We start from the raw sequence: 25376 nt of genomic DNA, 5'->3' as shown, positions 1-25376 counted from the left end.
CACTGGTCAGATTAACCTACTCCAGGAAGTGTTCTCCAATAGCAAGCCAGTAGCAGATGTTTCAGAAAGATTAAGGCAAGCATAGGTATCTCCCTCAGAATTGCCCACCATTCTGCAGCTCTTAAAGTGTAAATACTGTATTTACAATCAGAGTTGGAAGGGAAGGTCATAGTCAGAATACCTTAAAGCAGCATTTGCTATTTGAAACAAGAGAGATGGCAATTTCAGTCCTGCTCAAAAGCAGGAATTCACATTTGCACTACCCTTTGGGAGGGCAGTAAGGGGCATCAGTGGATGGAGGCATCATGGAAGTAGGTAACTAAGCTTAAGTATAAAATTTTGACTGTGAACTCTGTTTATCTTAAGTATTTATCTAGCATAACTGAGTTTCTCTAGCTTTTAGCCGTAAAACTTTTTGGAGATACCTTCCATCCTTCATCCAGCTATGGTAAGCCATCAAAACCAAAGAGATTTAATTCCACCTTTCGCTTCTTAAATTGGCCAGTCATGCAGAAGTGGCTTAAAAAGAAACTGTTTTACAATTTGTTAAGCCTATTCAAGTCTTTCAACCAAAGTCAGTTTTTGTCTGAGTAGAAAGGAAAGGCAATGATTCTTTACAGTTCATCTGCACCACTGCTCAATGGAACAGGTCTTGCATCTGCTTTAGAAATACCAAATTTCTCTACAGCTTAAGTCCTTCAGCATAAGGGATCCAGTCAAAAATTCACCCAGTATTAATCTTTGCTTTTTAATTACATGTAAAAATATTGGGTAAAATATAGTTTGACATTACACTGTATCCTGAGCAATATGCTGGCTAGCTAGCCTGTCACTGGCATCATAATGAAGTCACTGAGTGGTTGGCACACTTTCATACCATTTCTATTGCTTAACAACAGATAAGGGCCCACACAAACAAAACACACATTAAAAACAGGACTGCAAGCAAGGGTTAAGATGTACCAACACATTCTTGTCAGGCACTCACTTCTTTCAAAAAAAAAAACAAACCAAAACACCAAACCACAAACAAAAATGCAGATGAAGGCATCTAAAAAGTACTTGCAGCAGACCAGTGTGGACAGCAGCTAAGACTTTCAATCTTTCAGATAAGTGAAGAAGATACTGTAGGATCACCATTTGAGATTTAAGGGTGATTTGTAGCCATCTTTGACAACTTAAAGCCATCATCAATATATTAGATGATAGAAGGCAAATATACTCTGCTGAGATATGTAGAGATTCTTCAGTGTTCAGCAAGTCTACTCATTCTCTGTTCCCAATTTAAGAACTCCTTCAGCAAGAAATCTGACATCACCACCTGTGCTCTCACCACATTTTAATACATAGGAAAGACAAATGTTTATGTAGGGTACTGTAGGGTTGGGGGGGGGGGGGGGGGGGCAGAATCCAGATCATTTAGCAAAACCTTTCTGTGTACACAAAGGACTAATATGCTTAATAGAGTTGTCAGTGGTTGTAGCTAGCCTTGATTGATAGAATAGTATCTGCTTCAATTGATGCAGTTTTCCATACATGCCAAATTTGCAAGTGAGTGTAAATATTTATAGAATGAGCATTTAAAACCATGGTAACAGCAGAACCAATTAGGGCAAGCATAATGATTTTTCTTTGCAGATCTGAAAAACCCGTAACTCTAACAAGACTTTTGCAACATGAGAAACCTCATCAGTTATATTGTTACCTAGTGGCTTACACCCTGCCATTCTAAATGCTAGCTGCTCAGCTATGCACTAACAAAAGCCACTGAGGCAGTAGGTGGGGACCCACGAAGTTGGCAATACCCTTGAATTCCCCACCTTTTTACAAGGAAGTCACGCAAGTCATCTCAAAGATCCCAGTTTCATTCTGATAGAAGGTACTTTCAGTAGAAAAGGTCAAACTTTAACAATGCTTCAAATGACACATCATGTATTTAAACAAAAGCGGACTTCAACATTTCTGTGCCAATTTAGTTCTTCCACCCATAAGTTAGGAAACAGGTTCAACAGAAGGTTTAAGTTAACAAATCATGTTAGTTTAGAATTAACAGGCAAGTACAGCTTTTTAACACTACAGTCACCTAAATAGCATGATGTGGGCAGCGTACTACATTGAGAACTTGTAAAAATATTAAGAGTCAGACAGGTATTTTATATAGATTTAACACCTGCCAAAGTAAATTCTGTAACAAAGTGATTTAGCATTATCCATATAACACTGATCCTTAGGCAAACATATACACATTAAACCAATAAATCTTAGGACTGCAAGGAATGTTATAGCTGGTAGGAGTCTGCTACAAAATCCTTAAGGATGCATTGCTGTGTTGCTGTAGGTCTTAACTCAGGACACCAGTGAACAGCTTTAGCAAGAGACCTTATACCAGCCACTTTAAAGCAAGCAGACATTTCAAAGTTTTTTGGTTGCCAGAAGTTTAATCTTGCTTCACTTCACCCTTTAATTGCCTTTTCATGCGCGAATATGGGCTGATTGTGTCATCCATCACGAAGTCATACAGTACTTTTATCCAAGAGTTATATTGTGGCAGGTTGTCATAGTATTCAGCTGCTATTTTCTTCACCTAAAGAGGAGATAACAAGGTTTATTATTTACTATTTATATTAGCACCACTCATGACAACTTTACAATCCTCAAGCTGTAACAATGCAGAGCACGAGAAGTTTCATTTTAGATGTTAAGATTCTACAGGAGAGGCTATTAGTGCCACAATGTGAAAGTTTCTTGAAGGAAAAAAGCAACTCCCTGGTTAAGTAAATGAAACCTTTACATCAAAGCTAACCAGAAAAAAACCTCTAACACTGAAGTCTGTTCACTGCAATGATGTAGCTCACAAAAGCAAGCAGTTCAGTTGCTAGTGGAAGTGGGTGACTCAGTTCAGTGCTGACTCATAGGTATGAGTATCACTAAAAAGGATGTTGCAAGTTCTAGGAAGAGATGTTTAGCACAGCTATTTTTACATGTAGTTTGGGACTCAGAAGAAAAACCATCTTATTTCTGAGGAAGATCTTGTTTCTGAAGACAGACATTAAAGAATGAATATAAACTGCTTCCAAAGACTTAATTCTCAGATATACATGCTGACTAGACCACAGTTTTAAACTAAGAGAGCTGGAGTTTCATTTAGATATCCTTACCGATATTTAAGGCCAACCACCTAAAGCCTTAAAAACCCAAACAGAACAAAACTGGTTTTCCACTAAATTCCATAGCTTTAGACAGAAGAAAACTATTAATCTGTATAAACAACAAACCCAAGATATTTGCGTGCCTGGTTTGGAGCTGAAGATCATTTTGATCTGTTATCACACCTATAGAATAGCGCCTCTAGCCAGTATACTTTTATTCAACTGTAATAATTCTCAGCTCACCAGTACCCCAGCTGGCACCAAGCATTCAGTACTTCAGTGATCTTTAGCACACAGCATAGCAGAGTCCAGTCCAATCAAATTAACTACGCTGTTCTAAAAGAAGGCTTTGTTTTCTTATCAGAGCTGTGGATTATGAGTTCTGTAGCAGAGCTGGGTATTTACCCCTGCAATTAAATACTTGAAAAAAAATCATTCCATATTTACAGCTTAAGTACTGGTGCAAGAAGTGAAACGCTGGCTCACTAGCACAGGTCTAGGTATCAAAAGTAAGTTAAAGCAACTTTAGCTGTATTTGGAAGATTACATCTACAAATAAGAGAAATCATGTCTTTTTCAAAAACAACAAAACCCACAGAAACAGTCGACAAACCAATTACAGAATTTAACTGCCCTGCTAAAGAAGTGCTGGAGTAGTTACTTCATCTACAGTTCCACTACTGACAACAGAAACAACAATCAAGTTCAGACTCCTCTTACAAGGTCTTACTATTACCAAGTGCAATTACAAAGCTACAAGACCAACACCACAGCTGCTGTCAAATTGCAAATTTAGCATCTGATGAAAAACACTTTTCACTGAAGAGGAGTTTTAAGTGTAACCCTGGAAGCCTGTGTTCCCATGCTCCAATTGCAAAACACATATATAATGAGAATTAAGCTCCTGCTATAAAAGAACCAGCAAAGATTGAAGTGGGGAGAAACTAGTTTGAAAATCTGCATCTGCTACTCATGGACATGTGACAGGTCTAAGTCTTAGCTTTGAAGCCTTAATTCTGTCAATGTACAGCTGATACTTAGGTAGGGTTCAAAGGTTCTCACTAAAGGAAACCAAGCTGCTCTGAAATAGAAAGTTATTAGTCAACCGAACAACAAACATTACCAGTATCTCAAACCCTCTCTTTTCCCCACCAGAAAATGTCAGTGATAGAAGAAACTTAAGGATAATTGTCCTGAGAATTTCAAAGACAGACCCAACAAATCTCTGAAGTTATTTGCAACTTCCCAATTAGTTTTCTGCATACTTACAAACCAAAGAAATCAGAATGCTGGTTGTAATTACAGAAAACTAAAGTTAGTGCAAAGCATTAAGACATGCATTTCCTCCCCTCTCCTTTTATGGAAGAGGCCTGAGCAGCCAGCGCAGTGGGAGCTTGCTGAGGATACCACTAAAATGGTAAGTAATTACCCCTTTCATCACTCAACTTAGAAATTGTCTCAGGGTTGGTTGGGGGGGGGGGGGGGGCTTTTTTTGTTTGTTTTGTTTTTTTAATCTCCCAACATACATTCTTCTAACTGTGAGCATTCTACCTGATTTGCAACTTAAAGTAGGGCTTATTTTAAGAAAAAGTAACAACAACCTTGAAAGTAAACTTACCAGTGGAAGGCTCTTGCCAGGAATATTGGGGAAGTCATGATGTTCATTGTGATAGCCAACATTAAAAGTGAGCAAATTAAGTGGCCCATAGTAGGAATATGTCTCATGTCCTTTTAAAAACATGTAATGTTCAGCTATGAAGTGTCCTGAAATTGGGTGCAAGCCAAGTCCAAGTACTGAACCAGCAAGCATGTAAAAAGTGGATTTGACTCCCCATAAATAATATATCACAACATCAAAGGAAAGCTGAGCCAACAAATTGATTATTTCAAGTCGAGTAATGGGTTTGGGATTGATGCAGAGAGGTCTAATTGCATAGAAAAAAGGCTGAAGAACAATCCATATGAACTTCCTGAAACGGGTGCAGAAAAACCAGCCTTCAAAGTTGGTAGGAATGTCCACATCAATTCCATCACCTCCTAAGTAACGATGATGATCCATGTGGTATCTCTTGAAGGATATGGAGTACGGGAGACCAAGAGGGAGGTTGGCAAATATTCCAAACCATCGATTCCACATTGCTTTGTTGTTGCCAAAGGCACTATTGTGAGAGATCTCATGAATTGCCAGAGTCATGGAGTGGCTAATACAGCTTCCAAAAACATATGCCCAGAAGATTACCCATTTCCAGTCCAAGTCTTTAACTAGATAAAATGCAGTCAACTGCGCAAGAACCATCAGCACAACCACCCAGATCAAGTTGTAGTCTGGCTTCATCAACGCTTTTATCTCTGGATGTTTAGCTAGATGGGAGAGAATTAAATGAAAAAGGAGTTATTTAGAATCTTTCCTCACAGCCAACTATCCCAATTGGATTACAAGAGCATATATAGTTGTTTCTTCCCTTCCTCCCAATTAGGATTTGTCTGCAAAGGTAATGAAAGTGCACCACCTTTCCAGTGGTGACATTTATTGCCATAACGAATCCTTTAAAATGAAATAATTTTAGAATTTTTCTGTTGCTCAGCAACTAGACACACATATGGCAAGCACCAGCACCACCTTCAGCCTACCCAGGAAGGAAATGGCTTTGAACTGACAAGCCACCAATAATTCGGACGAGCTCAAGTAAGCTCAAGGTCCCGTTTAGTCGCCTTAAAAACCCGGTTATTTACCACCAGTATTGGGTGCCGCAGTGACCTCTACGCACGACATCATTTACTTAAGGACCAGCAGGCACTTCCCCACCGTTCGGCTCGTTTCCCACCCGCACGAAGGGCTCTGCGGAGGCGGCAGCGGGCGGGGAGCGGCCGGCGGCCCCCGCAGGGAGGGGCAACCGCGCCGCCCGCACCGCTGCCCGGCAGCCTCCGGCACCGCTCCGCGGCCGCTCGGCGCTCGCATCGGAGCTCAAAATGGAAGCCCGGGCCGCCCGCCCCACGTCTCGGGGCTCGGGCTCTGCCCCCGCAAGCGGTGAGCCGCCCCCCACCCCCCAACTCCTTCCCTTCCCTTCCCCTCCCCTCCCCCGCCAGCGCCGCCAAGGCGGCGGCTCCCGCCTCCACGTACGCGGCCAGTGCCGCTCCCCTCACGCGGGCCCGGCCCGACTTTGGCCCCGGCCGCACGCCAGCCGCCCCCTCCCGCCGCCGGGAGCCTCTAACAGCTGGCGGCGAGCGACGGGCCCTCCGCCGCGGCGCCTTCCCCGCAGCGCCCCCCGGCGCGGGCGGCTGGCAGCCATTTTGTGGGGTGTCCGTCCCCCCCGCCACGCAGCCGGCGGCGAGGAGCAGCGGCGGCACCGTCGCCGCCGCCACCCTCCTCCTCCTCACCCAGGATCTCCTTGCGGCGGTCGGCATGAGGCTGGTCCGTGTACACCCACTCGAAATCCTCCCTGGCGACGGTGTTACCCATCCCGGCAGCGCGGCGCCCCCCGCCCGCCCGTTTATCTGTCCGTCTGTCCGTCTGTCCGTCCGCCCGCTCGGCACCCGGCTCGCGGCGCCCCCCGGCACCGCACTTTATAGCGCCGCGGAGGCGGCTCGGCGGCGTCCCGCCCACCACCCCGTCCTCTCTCCCCATTGGTTGCTGCTCGTTGTCATGACTGACAGGCCACGCCCCCGACGGTGCGTCGCGCCCCCCGCCCGCCGGCGCGGGCCGGGCCGGGCCGGGCCGGGCCGGGGCGGGGCCCCCGGCGAAACCGCCGGCGCCTGAGGGGCCGCGTGGCGCCTCCCGCCGGGCGGGGCCGCGCTCCCGCTCCAGCGGCGGCGGCCGGGGAGGGCCGGGCCGCCCCTCAGGCCCCGCTTCCGCCGGAGGGAAGCCGTGTCTGTCTCCCGCTTCAGCGGAGCGGTCCCACTGCTCTGTCCCGGGACCGCCCGGGTGGGCCGCGGCTCCCCGGCCCTCCCGCTGGAGACGGCGTGTGGCAGGCTTGCGGCCAGCGCCAGCCGCCCTGCGCGTCCTCGGCGGCCGCGGAGCGGGCCCCGGCGGGTGGGGAGCGAGGGGCCGTGAGGCGCTGCCGCCTGAGGGGAGCGGAGCGCGGGGTCGCTGCCTGCGTTGCGGGTGCCTTTGATAGCGCCGCGCACGTTATCGAATACTTGAGGAGGGAGAGAAAATTCTGGGCTTGTAACGCTGTCCCTGCCTCCGGGAGCCCTCCTGCGCCGCGGCGACCCGAAGCTCCTTCGTCATTCCCCGTGGTGGCGAGGGCGAGCCGGCCTCCCGGGAGCCGGGCGGGAGAAGCCTCACCAGCTTGGCGTTCACCCCCGCCTCCCCTGCCGGGCTTCCTGCCGCCTTCAGTGATGTTTATGCAGGTTTAGCTGTCTGCGAGATTTCTGCCCCTCAGTTGCCGGGACAACCTGCCCAGGAGCCACCGCAGACGGCCGGGCAGCCTCATCCGACTCGCTTTCTTGAAACTGGAAACAGAAACAGCATCTTACAGCGGCTCTTTAAAAAAACACCTTTTCTTTTCCAAAAGAGAGGTGTGTGGTTGTAAGGACTAGCTATCCTTTGTCCAAAATCTCAATTTCTATAAGATACGGATATAAGATATACCTAAAGATACTTAACTACAATTCAAAACGCCTCTGTCAAGGTCTCTGTTTTCTTCACTTTCTGTGGTAAGGTATTTTAAGAACTTCTTTGACAAACTCTTCTGTAAGAACTGAACTCCGTTTATTCTGTCCCTGCATCTACTTCTCATATGATATTGACTGTGGGCAGCTCAGCTAGAAAGATTACTTTATGTAGAAGTTGAATGGCTACCTGCTTGGGATTATAGTCCATAAATCCACTAAGATTACAATAATCTGAATCTACAATAGTGATGAAAGCAACAGAGGAAATCATCACAAAGTAAATCACACTTTATCAATGTAATATGAAAATCTCAAGGTTTATGATGCATCACTTAAAATTTCTTAGTAATAATGAATAAAAAAGGCTAATATGTACTAGCTGTTAAAAGCCCCATGTGCAACTGTGCAAATGTAGGGGAAATACAATCCCTACTTGAAAATGTTTAGACTAAAGTAACAGACAAAGCACAGGATCTATAAAACTTAACAACTTTGTGATTTTTTTTTACACACATTTTTAATCTGTGCATATTAGAATGTGAATTAGAAGTGAAAAAGGGAGCAAGTAGAGGAAAGATGAAAAAGTTTATTCACAGCTTTTCCCTCCTTAGTCACACGATCTGAATTTTGTAGACTTTGTGAGGACTGGAACAGCATAAGAGGTAAACCAGATGTTTAGACTTCATCAAGGCATTTTGTCCTTGCAAGGGATGTTCAGTTTTGCTCTTTGCTCAGTGACTGCTTCACAATAAACCAGGAAGTGCTTTTGAGTTACCAGTGCAGAAGCTGACTGCAAAATTGCCAGGATCACAAGTGTTTCACTCAACTGCACTCTAAACACTGTACGTAATGTTTCTGAAAATGTTCCCTTCTTGTTGTAGTTCAAATATTAGCACTGCTATCCATCACTGCGCTAAAGACCTTCTCATCCATGGGAAGGATGCTGCCAAAAGAATGAATGTGTCTGCTGATAAGGAAGGTTGCAGGAGTCGACAGGAGCACTGGAGGAGAGACAGAGTATCAAGAGTTCAGTACACAGAGGCAGGTTTACAGCCCTGCAAATGTATATAGGTTTCTATAACGGTCACAAATTTCAGTAGGGTAATTATATAGAAGATCCCAGATTTATAAATTAAACATTCCATAGCAGCAAAACAAGGCTTAAACAACTAAGAAAAGTATTAAATGGGAAAGTTTTGGAAAATTTAATTGTTCAAGTATCCTGGAGTGCAAAGAGTGTTTTTCCTTGTTTAATCACTGAGTCTTTCTGGTTTAAGCAGTCCATATAACAAATCCAGATTTATTAGGTCTTCAACAAGCTAACAGGTTTTGTATCTGACAATTTCCCTTCTGAAGACAAAGAGATCCAGTAGCTAGCACGTCTTCAGCTGGCACAAAGCTAGAACAAAAATCCTAGAGCGTTCAGTTACACATAAACCAAAGCTGGCAGCGCATCCCCGTCCAACCAGGAAGGTGAGATCCAGTCAGCACGGCTGCAAGAGCAGAGCACACGCACAAATGAGCGGGTCCGTGTATGGTGCAAAGCAGCACAGGAATGGAACTGGAGAGAACTCAGAAGAGTTCACAGCTAGCAGATGCGTTGCTATAAAATACTCCAAACCATTTACTTATGAATGAAATAATCTACCACTGTAATTTGCCACTTACATTCTTAAAGCCATCAGGAACACTAAGAAATCAGGTAGTCCTGTCTGAAGACACATTTAACTACATCCTATGTCATCCTGATTTCAGGAGGCTCTTGATATTGAAAATTCCTTAGGCAATCCGTGCTTCCCACAACTGTTAGAAGACCTCAGTAAGAGCAACCAGATTTCGGTTCAATAGTCTTTTTTTCTGTGTTAAGAAATTATGTGAAGGCATCCTTGTAATATTAATGAACTACCATGATTAATGTGCTACGCTGAGAGTGAAGAATTTAACATTTGTTTCTATCTGTTCTTTAATCTGAGAAATTTATCTTGTTAAGCAGGTAGTCTTTGTTCCTTCAGGGCTTCCACCTATTACATCCGTTAGCCCTTGTTTAGAAGGTGCTCGAATACTGCATGAGCAAGACCTGGTTGCAGACAGCTTTTCCCAGAAAAAGTACCATTGTGGTATCTTCCGATACCATTTTCACCGTGTTCACTAGATACACAAATTTGTAAAAAATCCCCAACCCTACTAGGAAATGAAAAGCAGCTTACAAAGCAAGCTGCTGTTCTTAAAAAAGAAAGCAAGCTAGCCTCGGTAGTTTAAGCTATTTTAAGAAATGAATTATAAAAGACAGGTGCTATTACTTTCTCTTTCAACCCCGAGCTGTTCAGTTTCAGCCCTTGCTGCAGGTACCAAAACTGAACACTGGCTGCAAATACAATTTTTCATGTAACTTGCTAAACTACACCTTAGTCTCACTAGTTGGAGGCTCTCCCTTGAACAGATGATACAATCACTAATCGCTACTAACACTGTACTTTTCGAGGCCAACATAACAACTCATGTAAACTTGCATAGAAAGTTGTAGTCAAAAATGATTTAGTTTTAATTCAGGTTATTTATCAGCTTGTTCATACATTGTTAATTTTTTTTATTTAATAAGGGACAATTTTTTTGTTTCCTACATTCTACCTATATACTGATGTCTCCCTCCCTCCCCGGGAAGTGAAAACAAAATAGTGGTGTACCTTTGTTGTGGCATTTCTCAGAGCTTGCTTGTAACCATCTCCTCTACCCCTTAAGTTTCATGTGCCTCATTCGATTTTACTGTACTTGGTAGCACGCAGAGGATCAGGATGCACCTGCAAACTTGCAGCATGTGATACTTCCTTGAGTTGAAGGTTCCAAGTTGGCACCATTCACAGAGAACGCTTCATGTAACAATAGGCTGTTGTTCTTCCCAGCTCAGTTTACGCACAGCTAGAGATTCACCAACATATAAATAAATGCTACTCGTGAATAACCTGGAACTATTTGTATACTGTGAAGGAGGGGTGGGGGAATTGTTTGCATCTTCTAGAAATGAATAAAGAAACTAAAGTGAAAGATATTAAGAGATGTATGAATAAACCTCTTCAGTAATTGCAATTCACAGGTTTATACTTGTTTAGAAGTATTTAACCACAAATATCTGGGAATTAGACCATTACATTAATTTATCATGAATGACCATTAAATGAATTTGTATCAAAGGATACACTGTAATTATAGCTATCATGCTGACCCTTTGATTCAAAATTATTATTTTTTAAAAGAAAGTATATGCCACTATTTTTAAACCGAACAGCAGATATCTCTCTTAGAGATCTTTAACAGTAAAAAAAATTGAGCCATGGAAGACCAGTAATAGCAAATCCTCTTTTAACAGTCTAACCTTTCCCCCAGATAACCATTTATCACTTCCTTGATGCTTTTCTTAAGAAACATGCCTTTTTTTTTTTTAAAAGACTCAAACTACCCAACAAGTTTATTTGAAAATTAAATGTCTGCCAAAAATTAGGCATTTGCAATGTTACTTCTGATATGAGCTAATATGTTTTAGAAGTAAAAATTGTAGCCGAAGTTTCAGGAAAAATGTCAATTTTCCCACAATTATAACACATGTGACCAGACAATTTCTGATTTGTTTGGCAATTTAAATACAACCACTACGTTATACTGACAGCCATACAAAACATAAGAGAAACTTGCACTTTAACCCATGGTAATAATATCAAGATTTTGAACAGCTACAAATGCAGCATTTGCATTTTCAGTGCCATACCAAGTTGAATTCAGTACCGCCTAAACCCAAAGCAGCAGCTGATTAAAAAAAGAAAACATAAGTCAAATGATAAAGTACATAGTTTAGTACATTAAAACAAAACCAAGGACAATGGTATTTGTATAAGGTTCCAAAAATATACAGATGGGGCAAAAAAAAAAATCACTGTACACAACTCTGAGGTTGTTAAAGTGACCAGAGAGACTGAACAGTGCAAGACATGCTTTTCCAGTTACAAGCTCAAAACAGAAGTGCAAAAGAAATTAAAGCTTTGTCTGAAGTGATTCACCTTTTAGGGTAAGGAAAGCTTAGAATATTGTCATCAGTGTTACAGAGAAATTTCCATCCCACCCCTCCCCCAACACATACACACAAAATAGTTTAAGTTTTTCCATAATACAGCATTTCATTCAAATGATGTCCCCCTGAGCTTGGCTATTGCAGGGACAAGCTTTCTGATGATTCTCATTGGATGTCGGCCTATGAGTCAAGCGACGCACAGGCAGCTTCTCAGTTCTCCAGCTTTGGCTAACGATACCTGCAATTTACAGGCAGTGAAAGTGGCTGATAGCCTGGGTTCACACTCCCCTGCAGCTAGCTTCCTACGACCACCTCATCCTAAGAAAGCAGTTGTGCTGAAAGCAGATGCGAAGTTATGGCCGAGGAACAAATTGCTTTATAGGTCTCTGTGCTCTCTCCCAGAGTTAAGAACAATTTCAGGCAAGTGCTTTTAGCAGGCTGGCTAAGCTGTACATGCATCTATCCATGCAAATGCGGAACGTGGCTCTCAAGACCTGGAACCAGGGGGTGTGCATGTGAAGCCTGGATAGAAGGCCCTTCCTTGTAAGCTTACAAAAATATATAGCCAATACTGTAGCTTAAGAAGTCAGTTTTACTCATTACAGATCTCCAAAAAGTATTAACTACTTTTCAGACATTCCAGACAAGGTCACTTGTAACAAAAAAGGTCAAGTTCTCTAAAACAAGATTTTAAAAGTGGATCTTTCCTTCAAGTGAACAGGACATCTGTTTTTACGCTTAACTTTTTAGTCAGTTAAGACTGAATTTATTTAAGATTTCATGTGAACATATGCATAAACACAAATAAGTTTACTTTAAACACGTCTGCACAGAAAAAAAGATTAACCCTTCAAAACATAACAGAGCAGGTCTGGTTAGTATGTAACTATTGCAAATCTTAAAGATTCTGTGCATTAGGCCCACCCATACAGAAAGCAGGGGAAAAGTCTCAATGAAAGAAAATTACTGTTCAAGTCTAAGTGGTGTTTTGAAGAGCCAGCAGCCTAAGTGACACCATGAAGCTAGTCACAGTATCCAAACAAGCAGACCTGCTTGGGCTACTAAAGCAGTGTTTCCTCCTGAAGGTGTCATTTATTCCCAAGTTATTTTCTGTTTCGAAGGCGTTTAGATTTCCTAGGACAGTCTGTGGATTCAACCGCCTTCCTCCGTTTTCTAGGAGATTGTTCATTTGAGCCAGAACCTGAAGAATTTCCTACTGTACTCTCCATCACCTCTCGCAGCTTGCGTTCAAGCTCGGCCAATCGGGCATTCTGTTCACCTATGATTTGGGTTTGCTCAAGCAGTTTCTGATCTTGATCTTGGAGTTGTTTCTGTTGCTCTTGCACTTTGATGCGAAGCTCTGAGATTTCCCGCTTCAGCGCTGTCAAGCCCGTGCCATTCGCTTTTACTTGCTGCTGGAGTTTGGTGACTTCCTGTCTTGAAGGGTTCTGCTTGGAGAACAGCTGCATTGTTGTCAGTGCTGCAGAAGGCCCTGGAACTTCAGAGAAAACTGTGATTAATCCTCTACAACTTTAAGACAAAGGCAGAAACTATGTCCTGGTTTTTGTATTTTGCTTATCCCCACTCCCCCAAACATGAGTCTGAATAGCGGTTGCAAGTTATGTGAACATGTAAACGGATTTACAGTCATTTAAGTGCATATAGTATCTCAGAGCACAACTAGTTTAATTTAAAATAGCTAGACTTTCAGCAGTCTGGAAAACAGCTCGTCATTTATTTTCTGTATATAAGCCCCCCTCCATTTGCTCTATCAAAATTTATGTAGAGATATTGTGTTGTCACCTAGACTTAGTGTCACAGATGTTAAGTCAAAACCCCACAACGTGTGTATAAATTACTTATTACAGAATAGTTATATTAAATAAATATATTTCAACAGAGCAGTACAATTCTGCTGTCTTAGTTGTAGAAAGCTAAAGTTCTAAAATTTTGTGGTTTAGGGCTTAACAAGATATATATGAGTTTAACTTACTTTTTAGAAGAAAAATTTATTTTTCACATTTCTTTAGAACCACTCTTCCCAAGTACTAAAAACATACTGGAATTTGAGCTTGGGAATGTTGATTTTACTAAAGTTCCTGTAAATCAAGAAGACTTAACAGCTACTGTATCATTTCTTTCACTTTTCCTATCATAAAAGATAGCCATCGCTTTTTCTATTATTTTACTCTTCTGGCAATGCTGTGCAAGATGCAACTTTTAAGTGCTACAAAGACAGAACTGTCTGGAACAGCCTACAACAGTCATCCTCCTCCTCTTTTTTTTCCCTTAAGATGCCAGCAGAGCTACAGTTATGTGACACTAAAGGGCTGCCATTAGATAGATTATGCTCCTCCCTCAACATAAGGTAAGCATTTTTATGCCACGTAAAGCCTTGGCCTTGCAAAGCCGTTTGACATCAACTATGGTTTTGGGCAATACTTCCTTCACTGACAGACTCAATGGAACTGAGGTATAATTAACAGGATAAAATTAAGAGGTGGTATACACACGGCTAAAAGGATGGACAGAACATACCAGAAACAACAAGCAGCTCCTACAGTTAGGCCTATCATTTTTGCTGAAGATGTAATTTTTTTTTATTAATGAGTTATCCTTTCAGAGTGTTAATTTCACAGTTCCTAAGAAGTGTGAAGATGTTCAGCACAGGGAAAACGTTACAGTTCCACTAACTTTTTGCTTTTGGCCATTATACAAGGCAACTACCTTAGACTCTGGCTCACAAAAGTTCTGGAAAGTCTGACAGACTATACAAAGGACCAGTTCAATTGTTTGTTTATACACTGCTATCTTAATTGCCTTTTCACTATTGCCCATAAGTATTTTGCTTGTTAATGTATACATTAATGTGCCCCAGGAAAGTAAAAGAGCCACATACAAGTATGTTTTAGCTCTCTATGCACTACAACAGCTTCGGCTAATTCATTTGCTGATTGTCCTACAAATAAAAGGCATCGAGTTGTCATCTCATGTGCCAAATTTCAACCAAGTGCAATGATAAAGTCTCATTCATTGGTGGCACAAAAGCGTTTGTTTAATGAATACACACTATGCATAATTCTAACATACATTCAAGTGACTGTTCTTTTGGTAGTACAAAGGCTCCTTAAATTTCAAAGCAAATGAATTTCAGTTAGCATTCTTAAGAAACAAGTATCATCAATATTTATGTAATAAAGCTCACATTTAAGGGAGGGAGCTTTAGAAAGATACAGTGCTGTGAATTTTTACAGAAAAACTAAATAAAACTTAACTATATGTTGGAATTAATACCTGGGGCAGTTCCTATCAGACGTCCCGATACATCTGACCCAGGCATCTTTCTTTTCAGTATTGGAACAATCTTCTCATCAAAATATTCCATAGCCATGGAGGAAATGTCCCTTAGTTCTTGAAGAACTTCATGAGCTCTCTGAGGAGCTCTTGTAGAGTTTACATACCTTAGCACACGATAAATTTCATCTATTACCTAAAACATTTAAGAAGAATTAGGATTTTCTGGTAAAGGCAAGATTATTTCAGATCATTCTAGAAGTGCTGGCACATTCAGGGGCTTTTACTACGTAACTATTGCATACCACTGTGTGCTTTAGTTCTAGATCAGCTTTTTGAAATGAAGTGCTGTACGTGATATATCAGAGAAGCTATTCACTTGATCACAACAACTCTCTTCAAACTCATGAAATAATGCTCATTGTGTGAAACTTTGTTTTACTACATCCATACTTGAGTTCTAAGATATATAATCTATACTCAGAAGAGCATAATAATTTCTTTTTGGAGAACTTGAAGCAAGCGAGATACTCTAAGCCACACTGCAGAGCAGTCACTTCCCCAGCCAATTACGAGGCATAGGAAACATGAATGGAACAGCAAGAATTATCATTATGTCAGTCTGAAGAGCTGTAAATATTTACTTGAGCCCACCTGCATACATCCAAAATATTGCAAATTCAGATTAAGTCCAAAACATATTCATTTATAAAACATCAATCTGCTACTGACAGAGAACATAAGCACTCTCTTAACAGGTTTGACAAACAACCCCTATGGTTAGGAGAGATATAAAGAAAGGTGTCTCACTAATCTACACATAGTCTGAGGCAGGTCAAGATATGAATGCTGGTCTCTTATTACCGAGACTACTGACACAGGTATTTTGCACAGGATTAAGAATGGTCGAAGAATCTCCTGAAGAACACAGATCTTAAGGACTTAGAATCATAGGTAAGACAATACAGTTGCATCTTGTGTTTTAACAAAGGAAGCTTAGCTATAAAGTTGCAAAAGCTAGACAAGACTGAAATGTCTCATCATGCAACAAGTTTATAGAAGACTTCTCTAATTTTACCCACATTATATCCTGTTAGCAGCAACATCCTCAAAGCATTCTCTTGCCATCCTCGATATCAAATCTTGCAGCAGTGCTCTGCTGTCAGCAGGAACCCTCATCCAGTATGCTGAACCTCAAATCAGCATTCACAACACAAATTCACTTCCTGACAGTTCTGTGGCAGCTTCATTCTAACAAGTTTCCTGAAGGAAGCAGGGCAGGTCATGGGAGGAAACCACACACTGTAAGTGAACACTAAGCCTTGAATCTGCCTAACCAAAATAGGATTTTCTGGTGAATTGGTAACTGCTGCAAGAGCAGTGGCACTAGCAAGCTCATACACTAAGTAAATAATTAAAAAAAAAAAATCTTTTTAGCTGTTGTATCAGAATACAAACAAGGTCCTCATGACTCAGTACCCACAAGGAAAATGGCTGGCAAGCTCACTTGCCCAGCTCCTGCACACCCCAGGTCTAAACTGAGTATTGCCTTTCTGCCTACTCTTCAAAAAAGTAAGGCAACATTTCTTTTCGGTATTCCATTTACTATGCAAGTATCAAGGGCTTAAGTTTATTTGACTTTATGTTATATTACATTTTTTAAAATACGTGGTATATATAAAAATATTAAGTCAAATAAGCATAAATATATTAAGCTATAATGATTTAATTTAAAATTAAGTACCAAATCAACAAGAAATCAAGTTACCTCTTCAAGATGAAAATACATTTCATGCCGACAGCCTGTCCTACTGTACTGAATGTAAAAATGCCTGCCATGCTTCACGTGAACCCAACAGCCAACTTTTTCATTCATCCCAGTGCAATGCAGTTATCTGCCCTTGAAAAATTAACATCAACATATCCAAACCTCACATGGAAAGATCAATGAATAGAGAGTTAGGCTAATGTTCACAGATCTTGTTTCAACCCTGAGCTGTGCCAGTTTTCCTCAGATCATGATTTTTGTCAATTCCATGTGCACTTCTATTTTCACAGCTTATAAAACAGTGGTATCTCCAGTGTATATCTGGCTTACATAATTTATATTTTATGTTGGGGCAGTATTCTGAAACACCAGAATTGTTCAGTAGTATTAATATTTAACACACTTTATCTACATTTAAAACTAATTCCACCTACTGTACAAAAATAGCCCATCCACTGTTATTACTGAACAGTGTTTCCACACACTAAATACCTTATTTCAATTAATCTGAAGTACTCAAACCCTTAAGAAACATGCCTAAAATCTTCCTGACTGACTGAGTGCTTAGTGTTATACATAGTCTAAATTACTGTATCTTCTGATGACCTGGCCTCCAGCTGTTTTGTACAATTAAAATTCATAATTAAACCCTACATATCATGTGTTTCTTGTAAAGGGTTGTATAGGATGTATATGCCACAAGTCAAACATCAGAATTAAGGAGAATCTAAGGGAAAATGGAAATCAAGTTTAAAATAATTAATATTTAGATATAGTCTGGTTCATTCATTTGAAAATGCCTGTTATAGCAGAGTACTGGTTTTCTGTTTGTTTGCAAGTATCTGAAACACAGTTTCAGTATATATATATATATACACATTATATAAATTTGTCCCAGCTAGCTGTCCCAGGTTAAGTTACATAATCATATTTTTTAAACACAGATACACATAATATAGTCTACTACATTTTACCTTTCCAGGTATGAAGCAACAGAGATTGGAATCCACATACTTCATGAAAGTCATATTTAACAGAGAGAGTCTCGTTTCTACAGCAGCAAGGATGTCTGCATGACGAGCTAATGAATGGTTTCTTCTTTCTGACTCCCGTCTACAAGACACACCATTAAGTGACACTGATTAACAATGAGTCAACAAAATGAAACTGTAAAATCGCTCAAGTTAGTTTCACCCTTAAAACCCTCTGAGGTTTGAAAATGTAACCACTAACATTAGTTCTGTCTTTATGGAAAAAAACTGATACAGATTGAGAACCAGCTAGTAATAGCACACTACACTTTCTTAGACAAAATTTGTTCTCCAAGTGGTTAATACATCTTAGGTGATCCATAAACTCTATATGTAATTTAGGACTATTTAAAACCAAGCTTTTAGTAGTAACTAGCAGTAGGCACTGAGTCAGTATGAATATTTTTATCCCCCCATATTCCTACAGTTAGTACTTCAATGCAATTGACGTAGATTTATTATTAGTGCTTGCTACAAAGTTTAGGTTGAGATAAAAGCTCTTTTGACAAAGGCTCTCTACAGTAAGTAGCATTTAGTTTCTTCACTCTGACAGGACATAGCAGCAGCTGCACTTACTGGAAAAAGGAAAAAAGACATTGCTTTAGTGAGAAACTGGCTCCCAGTAATGCTCACATGTCAAACCCCCCTCCCTTTCCCCTGTTTAATCCCTGGCACTGAAAAACCTTGCTTTTTTTTAAGCAGAGTCGTAGATAAATCATCAGTGAAGGCAGTCGGTCTTGAAAAGGAATGGCATTTATTCATTCCTAGGAGAGTCCTTGCTCGATTTGCCAGAAGAGTTGAGTAATACAGGACCCACTCTTCTTTTCTCTGTTTAAAATACCACAGACACTTTCCAATATTCAAGTTCGTAGTATATGACTACTTACATTCATCCACACCATTATTCTGTAATTAGATCTTAGGTTCAAGGTGCTTTTGGAAAAAAATTAAATAAAAACAAATGTGACTCAAATTTTCAAGATATATAAGCGGAATTAGCCAGCAAGAAATCCTTTTCAATATTCTGTTTAAAAGAATCTAGCACATTTAAGTTTAACTACCGTTTATACTGGTACATACCTTGGAAGTTGAGCTTTAACTTGCTTTTGACATAAGCTGTGGTATCTTTCCACTTTCAGAAATCCCTGATTTAACATTCGCTGGCAAACCAAGTCCATGCGCTTACAAACCTGTATTTAAAAAGAAAAATTAAGACCACAAGTCACTTTTACTATTATCTTATCCATACCATGGGTAGTAAAAGATTCTTTCACCAGTTTTTGCTCCATTTCAAGAAGCAGAAACTGCAGTTGAGCTTAAGGCATCACCGTCTTTAACAATGATCATGGTACTCCAAAAAGGAGCAGCTATGTTCCACACAGTTCACAAATGAATCTCGTGATAGTGCCTAACAAGAGACAGTGGGCTGAATGCCACCCATATATAAGCAGATACAATTTCCTCTGATTTTAATGGAAGTTGCAAATGCCTGTGCCTGGCTTTTAACTCCAAAGTGATTCTGGTACATCAAGTTAATATTTTGTAGTCTCAAAAAAGAAGCCGTTAAAAACAAAAAATCATGATGGTTTTCTTTCAGCCTTTAAGGCTTATGTTTTTGAAGATAGCCACAAATAAATTTAAAAATTTATGCAATATAGTGCACCTGAAACAAGATTCCTTTTAGTATTAAAAAAAAATCTCTTCTCCGTTTTCCTTTATTTGCTATGTTGGATACCAATAGCCTCCTTTTTTTCCTCAGATATAAGGAGAAAGGACATTAATAGCTGCAAAAGATATAATAAACAGCTAAATTTAAACCTTCACAAAATAACCAGTTACAAGACAAAGCCAACTCATACAAAAGTTTAAAGCAATTGCAATTCAGTTCTGAAGATGCAAGAGCTTAGCGAACCAACTGTCCTTTGAAATTGTTTTGGGGGGTTTTTTTTGGACTAAAGTGCACAACTCCCACTGCACATTCCAATGGATTAGCTTTGCCTTTTTTTTTTTTTTTTGAATAAACACTCCTTCCTTCCATACACTACTCATTTCATAATGTTAAAGTCCATGTAAGTTTGTACCTTGAGGAAAAAGATTCTCACTTCTCCAAAAAAAGCCTGCAATTATTTTCTGTTTATATGGAAGGCACTACTTAAAGAAGTTCTCTTTCTGTGAGTCTTCATCTAGGCACAGCTAGCTTAAGTTCTGTAAGAACCGACCATTTTCAAACAGATCTATATTAACAAACCATTAAGCAATTGCTGTCGATCTGTCTATGCTCCTTTGTAGCAGCTTTTCCTCGTTAACAGTCAAAGGAGAAGGATTCACTGAATCAGCCAAATCAGCTCCAGTGTATAAAAATTAATGCTGGCCCTTCAGCTACAGGAAGGAGGAAATTGTCACGTTTCTTCTAAGATATTCGCTGCATTAGGGATGCCTAGGTCTGATACCATTTTTGAGTACAAGACTCTACAGCTGACTTGTAGTTCTAATGCTACCAAACCCCTGAACTAGGACCTAGTACCTGCAGAAGGGCTATGTGAGCTAAGCCGTTATTCAGCCGAAGAGAACAACCACGGCAGATACAGTGCCAGCGCCAGAGGCAGCACCCACAGGTGCTTTTACCCACGTGTACGCTGACCCCTGGCGGCAGCCCGGACCCCGCAGCCTGCCGAAGCCCTCACACAGCCACCACGGTCAGGCACAATGAGGAACAACACCAACTGCACCCAATTTTTAAAAATCTTACTCATCTGATTATGCTACACAGCGTGAAGAATTATTTGCTCCAATTGCTGGACGTTACCCATATTTGTGTCAATAATCAGCCTAGAACTCAAACACTGAACAGATTCCACCAGGAACCAAAAGTGTTTGTCTACAACTTATTTTACCAATCATCTCTTAATTCTCAGCTGGTTCCTGATGTCACCATTCAAACCATATGGCATCTGTATTTATAGGAACAATATACCTCTTTTAGACTGCATAGTCAGCAGTCATATGCAAAGTAGCACTATTACACTTTTAAGTGTTCATATTAGTCCAAGACAGTTTGATACTAGCTATTCAATTGACCGTAAGAAAGTAAAAAGTTAAATTTACTCGTATTTGTATTTGCAAATTTTTGTATTTTCTTATTCTAGTCATAAAGCTGAAAGAGCCCAAGTCTCCTCAAACATCAAGTCCAACCAGTTCCAATTTCAGCATTTGAACGTTATTCCAAGTCCATGTGAAAAGCAGAATAAGGTGGTTGCTTCTTAGCGTGCTGGCTTATATGCAGTAGCAGCTTCTATGAAAGAGCTAATTTTCCAGTTCATTTGTAAACAAACTAAACTGACACAATCTGCTAGACGACTACTACCAGCTTCCCTTTCCTCAAGCATGTCTTATTTCTTCCAAGCTTCACTAACAGATAACCAATATGAAAACAGAGATAAAAATATCCTGAAGTATTAGATTCAATATATGTTCTTTTTCTTAGAGGCTACAGAGACACCATGTTTCATAATGCCTTTCCAGGGTAAAGTAGAAGTAAGTGACAAAATGTTGATGACTTCAGCAAAAAGCTTTAAAATAGAAATGCCTGTAAATACAGATTTACTGAAACCGTGGGAAGATTAAAGCTGTGCTGTCCAAAGGCTATCAGTCCTTATTTGTGCTGTGCAGAAAATAAGCATGTTTGCTGCAGAATCTAAGACACTTCTGACGTGTGTCAGAATCAAAGATAACCTTCTCCTCAGAGTGTTCATGGAAGGTGGTTACAGATTGTTTTTAATCACACTTGCTGTAGTAATAGCCTGAATGGAAATGCATTTCCAAGCTCAGACATGTGAGTGAAAAGAAACTGGAATAGAAGAATTTCATTATCCCACTCAAGTAAAAATTCCAGAGCTTCTGTAAGTCATTAAAAAAAAAATCACAGTAAAGGCAGCCTTCAAAAGCTGGGAGATAGCTAGCTTCCATATCAGCATGCATACTAGGCTGTGGCTTGTCCAGAACATTACAGCTTCAGACACATGGATCTTCTGTGTTTTCTGTGTTTCTCTTATGATGACATATCAGAGGAAGTAGATGAAGCAAATACTCAAAAGGGCTGAAAGCAAAATGCTGCTGCTTTTCCCCTCATTCACTTTATCTGAACAAAAGTTTGGGAACTCAAGATTTGCACTGAGGCATAATTTCAGACACTACTGCATTCTGAATACCTATTGTTTAGATTCCATTAGTTTAGATCTACTTCACTGCTTAACCAGTAGGTGCTTCATTTATGCTTTTAAATGCAGTAACACCAGGAATAGCAGAAAGCATTATGCTCAGGAAAGCAAGCATTTCTTTGCACAATGATGGGCCCGTGGTCTTTCCTTGCTTGATGGCAATCATCATAAGCAGGAAATGTTCTTTACCTCATCCTTTGGCGACAGAAAAAGACTTATGGGTCATAAACCTTAGATTATGCTCCTCGTTATGCTCTCTATAAACAATACGGGTTCCTATTTCTATTTTAATCTGAAAACTTGCTGATGTTCTATGTCCTCCCACCCAGCCAACTTCTTAGTCTGTCATCTTGTACACACTCTAGATCCAACACCAATTCAACTCAAAGATTTTTATCTGTGTGGGTTTTTTATTACGATCAGTAAGCTAAGGTGATCCCCCAAAAAAGAGAGAGATTAGGACATCCATTTCCTTCAATGCTGGGATACAGAGATCGAAGTGATCAATTTAGGGAATCCACTTTGTGTCTACACATGTACGATCAAACTTCGTTTAGGCTGATTGATGTCCTGGATCGTATCTTCCTACCTTCCTCAAGATGCTTTGTCCCATGGAACGTCACATTCTAAGGGGTTAATGAGGCTGCTTTCAGGCCCATTTCTAATATGCATGAGACCTAAGCAATTTAATCCCTGAGATTCAATTAATGTAGTCCTGCAATATGTCTTTCACAGAATACTACTCATTATAAGATATACCTATTCATCTTTGATAAGCAGCTAAAATCAGTTCTTATAGAGAAGAAAAATTTACTGTTTGTGTATTCCTGCTCTAAGATCTATCTTGCACAAGTGTCTCCCAAGGCTACTTGTAGCCTTTAAAAATCTGAAAGTGATGAAATTTCATCACTAATTTACGCCTAAGCATTGTTCTTTTTTAAAGGCTCCCTTAACTCTCTGTCAACAGCGTCTGGAGTTATAGAAAACATCCAGTCGCTTCCCCTCAGTGAACTGCCAAAAGAACCCCTTCAGTTCTGAATGGCCAACTGAAAGACCCAGCTAATCAAGCTTATGTGGTTCTGAGATACACTTTTGACTAGGTCAAATCAGAAGGGCTTTGGTTCTTTACATTACTGGTTAACAAAGACAAGTGTACTTTCTTCTCAGAAGAATGCTCATGTCTTCTGATGTGCTAAGGGAACAGTAAGGAATTTGATGGAGATTAAGTTTCTTGGCTGTCACTGACTCAAAAATTAAAAATAGGGAAAGACCAACTGTATAGTTTCTTTCATTTTACATCTAGTATCATTCCATGTATGTGTCAAAGTTGGTATTTATCCAGTCTGGTTTTGCACATTTCTGAAACTTCTGAAAGAGGCAGTCGTCTTCTGGAAAAATGAACTTGCAGATGCTACATAAGAGAGCATAAAAGCATTGCATTTTAATTCCTAAGTGGCAGTGAGAGTTAAACAGCTGGTTTAGTCCTTACACCACCATCTTTCCTACTGTCAGCTTGTCTGCTGACAAAGCATTGCTTACAAACATTAACTTAGCCCTACAGAAAAAAAAACACCTTCTATTGACTAGTGATAGCTCCCACAGGTACTACCATTTATAAAATGCAACGGGAAAGTTGAGCAAAGGGCTATGTCTAGCGTTGCAATACCAACCATGCAACACTAAGCATACCCAAACAGTGTACGTACTTCTCTTCCCTTCGTTCTGACTGTAAGTTCTCAAAAGCAGAGGCTGCAATCCAAAACTGCAGTACTGCATCTTTTTCACAGACCCACTACCTAATCTCACAGAAGCAGCAAAAGTCTTTAGCGGACTGACAGCATGCTAGAAATATTTAGGTACAGTATGAATAAGAACACATTTTCTGCTTGAAGAGCTTTCAGTTTAAAGTTACAGTCAAGGTGCAACACTTCAGGCTGCTGATTCAGGACACATGCAGTCTAATTTTCTGCAGAAATATGCTTGTAATATTATCCAGTTTAGGCTAATAGAGTTCTTAGAAACAGTACAATACATGCAAGTTTACTGAGGGTTACATAAGCTATGCATTAATTCCCTCACTATTATTCCATTTACAACGTCATAAGATATTCAATAAGATAGCAGCTTATCATATTATGTCATAGTTTACATCAGGCTCCTTATGCAGGCAGTTAAAGATACACTCATCTCCTCACTGACAGCTGTGCTTTTTTTTGGCATTATAAAGTTCAGAGGTAGAGGTAATATCTTTTATTAGATCTACTACTATGATTGGAAGAAGCAGGCTGCCTTTCAGGCAGACCGGGGCTTTCTTACGTCTTCTTTTTTGCTCCACATACATTTCTAGATAGAATAAGGTCCTCGAAGCAGCAGGCTGACCACCTCCTACACTTTTAGGCTTAAGCTGTATAAGTAAAAATAAATACACACATGAGACACAATAGAGTAGTTCCCCGAGAAAAGCAGTCACTAAGAGAAATAAACCTCCAGCAGCCCAGTAATTTCTCACAGAGGACAGATGGAATGAAAGAAGTAAGAGATGGTAAAAGACCTTTGGGAATGCCTGTAGGGAGGCACACACCTACACGGCCGTACCCGAGGCTCGGGGGCGGCTGGGGAGAAGGGGGAATGCCCCATCCCAGCCCATCCCGCCCCTTCCCCGGCGAGGGCACCAGCCCGGCGGGGGGCGGCGGGGGGCAGCCGGGGCCGCCGGCACCTCCCCACCTCCTCCCAGCGCTGCTCCCACCCCGGGGCCGGGGGACCGGCCAGCGAGGCGAGCTTCCCCCGGCGGGCCCGGGTCCCGGCCGCACAGGGGTCCGCTCGCCCGCACGCCCCGCCGCCTCTCCTCCCCGGCCCCTACCAGGCGGAGCTGGCTCGTCTCATCGTAGGACAGGAAGCTGAGGATGCTCTCGATCGCCACAATGGGCAGCCCCATGAGCGTGTTGCTCTGAGGCGGCGGCTCCAAGGGCGCCAGAGCCTCGGGAGACTCCGAGACCGGGGGCGGGGAGAGCCGCGCCGAGCCCAGGGCGCCGCCTTCCCCGTCCGACAGGAGCCGCTCCTCCGGCGCCGCCATCTTGGAGCCCGTCCTTCCTCCACTGAGGGAGGGCAGCCAGCCTTCCTCTGACGACACTTCCGCCCCCGGCACGAACAGCCGCCCCGCCGCGCCCCGCCCGGCCTCTGGGGGGCGGCAGAGCGCGGGGGAGGGCGCTGTCCCGCAGCGGCCCGGCCCGGCCCGGCGGTGCC

The 25376-nt window shown here is 41.4% G+C and overlaps 2 protein-coding genes across 2 annotated transcripts; both read right to left on the bottom strand.

Moving 5' to 3' along the window:
* Positions 1-731: 731 nt before the first annotated feature.
* On the bottom strand, positions 732-6753 carry DEGS1 (delta 4-desaturase, sphingolipid 1). Its single transcript, XM_074863818.1, has 3 exons — positions 6528-6753; positions 4768-5510; positions 732-2584 (listed from the first exon to the last, which is right to left on the bottom strand). Exons 1-3 carry the CDS (start codon positions 6607-6609, stop codon positions 2438-2440), a joined length of 972 nt encoding a protein of 323 aa, XP_074719919.1. The 5' UTR covers positions 6610-6753; the 3' UTR covers positions 732-2437.
* A 4840-nt stretch (positions 6754-11593) lies between these two features.
* FBXO28 (F-box protein 28) lies at positions 11594-25218 on the bottom strand. The gene is made up of 5 exons (XM_074863817.1): positions 24994-25218; positions 18997-19106; positions 17860-17998; positions 15118-15313; positions 11594-13321 (listed from the first exon to the last, which is right to left on the bottom strand). The coding sequence occupies exons 1-5, from the start codon at positions 25204-25206 to the stop codon at positions 12927-12929; spliced, it is 1053 nt and encodes a 350-aa protein (XP_074719918.1). The 5' UTR covers positions 25207-25218; the 3' UTR covers positions 11594-12926.
* Positions 25219-25376: the final 158 nt, after the last annotated feature.

The sequence above is a fragment of the Strix uralensis genome, chromosome 3 (assembly GCF_047716275.1).
Source record: "Strix uralensis isolate ZFMK-TIS-50842 chromosome 3, bStrUra1, whole genome shotgun sequence".
In the NCBI taxonomy this organism is placed as follows: Eukaryota; Metazoa; Chordata; class Aves; order Strigiformes; family Strigidae; genus Strix; species Strix uralensis.
Note: the sequence above shows the minus strand (reverse complement) of the source record. Positions and strands in the feature narration are given on the sequence as shown.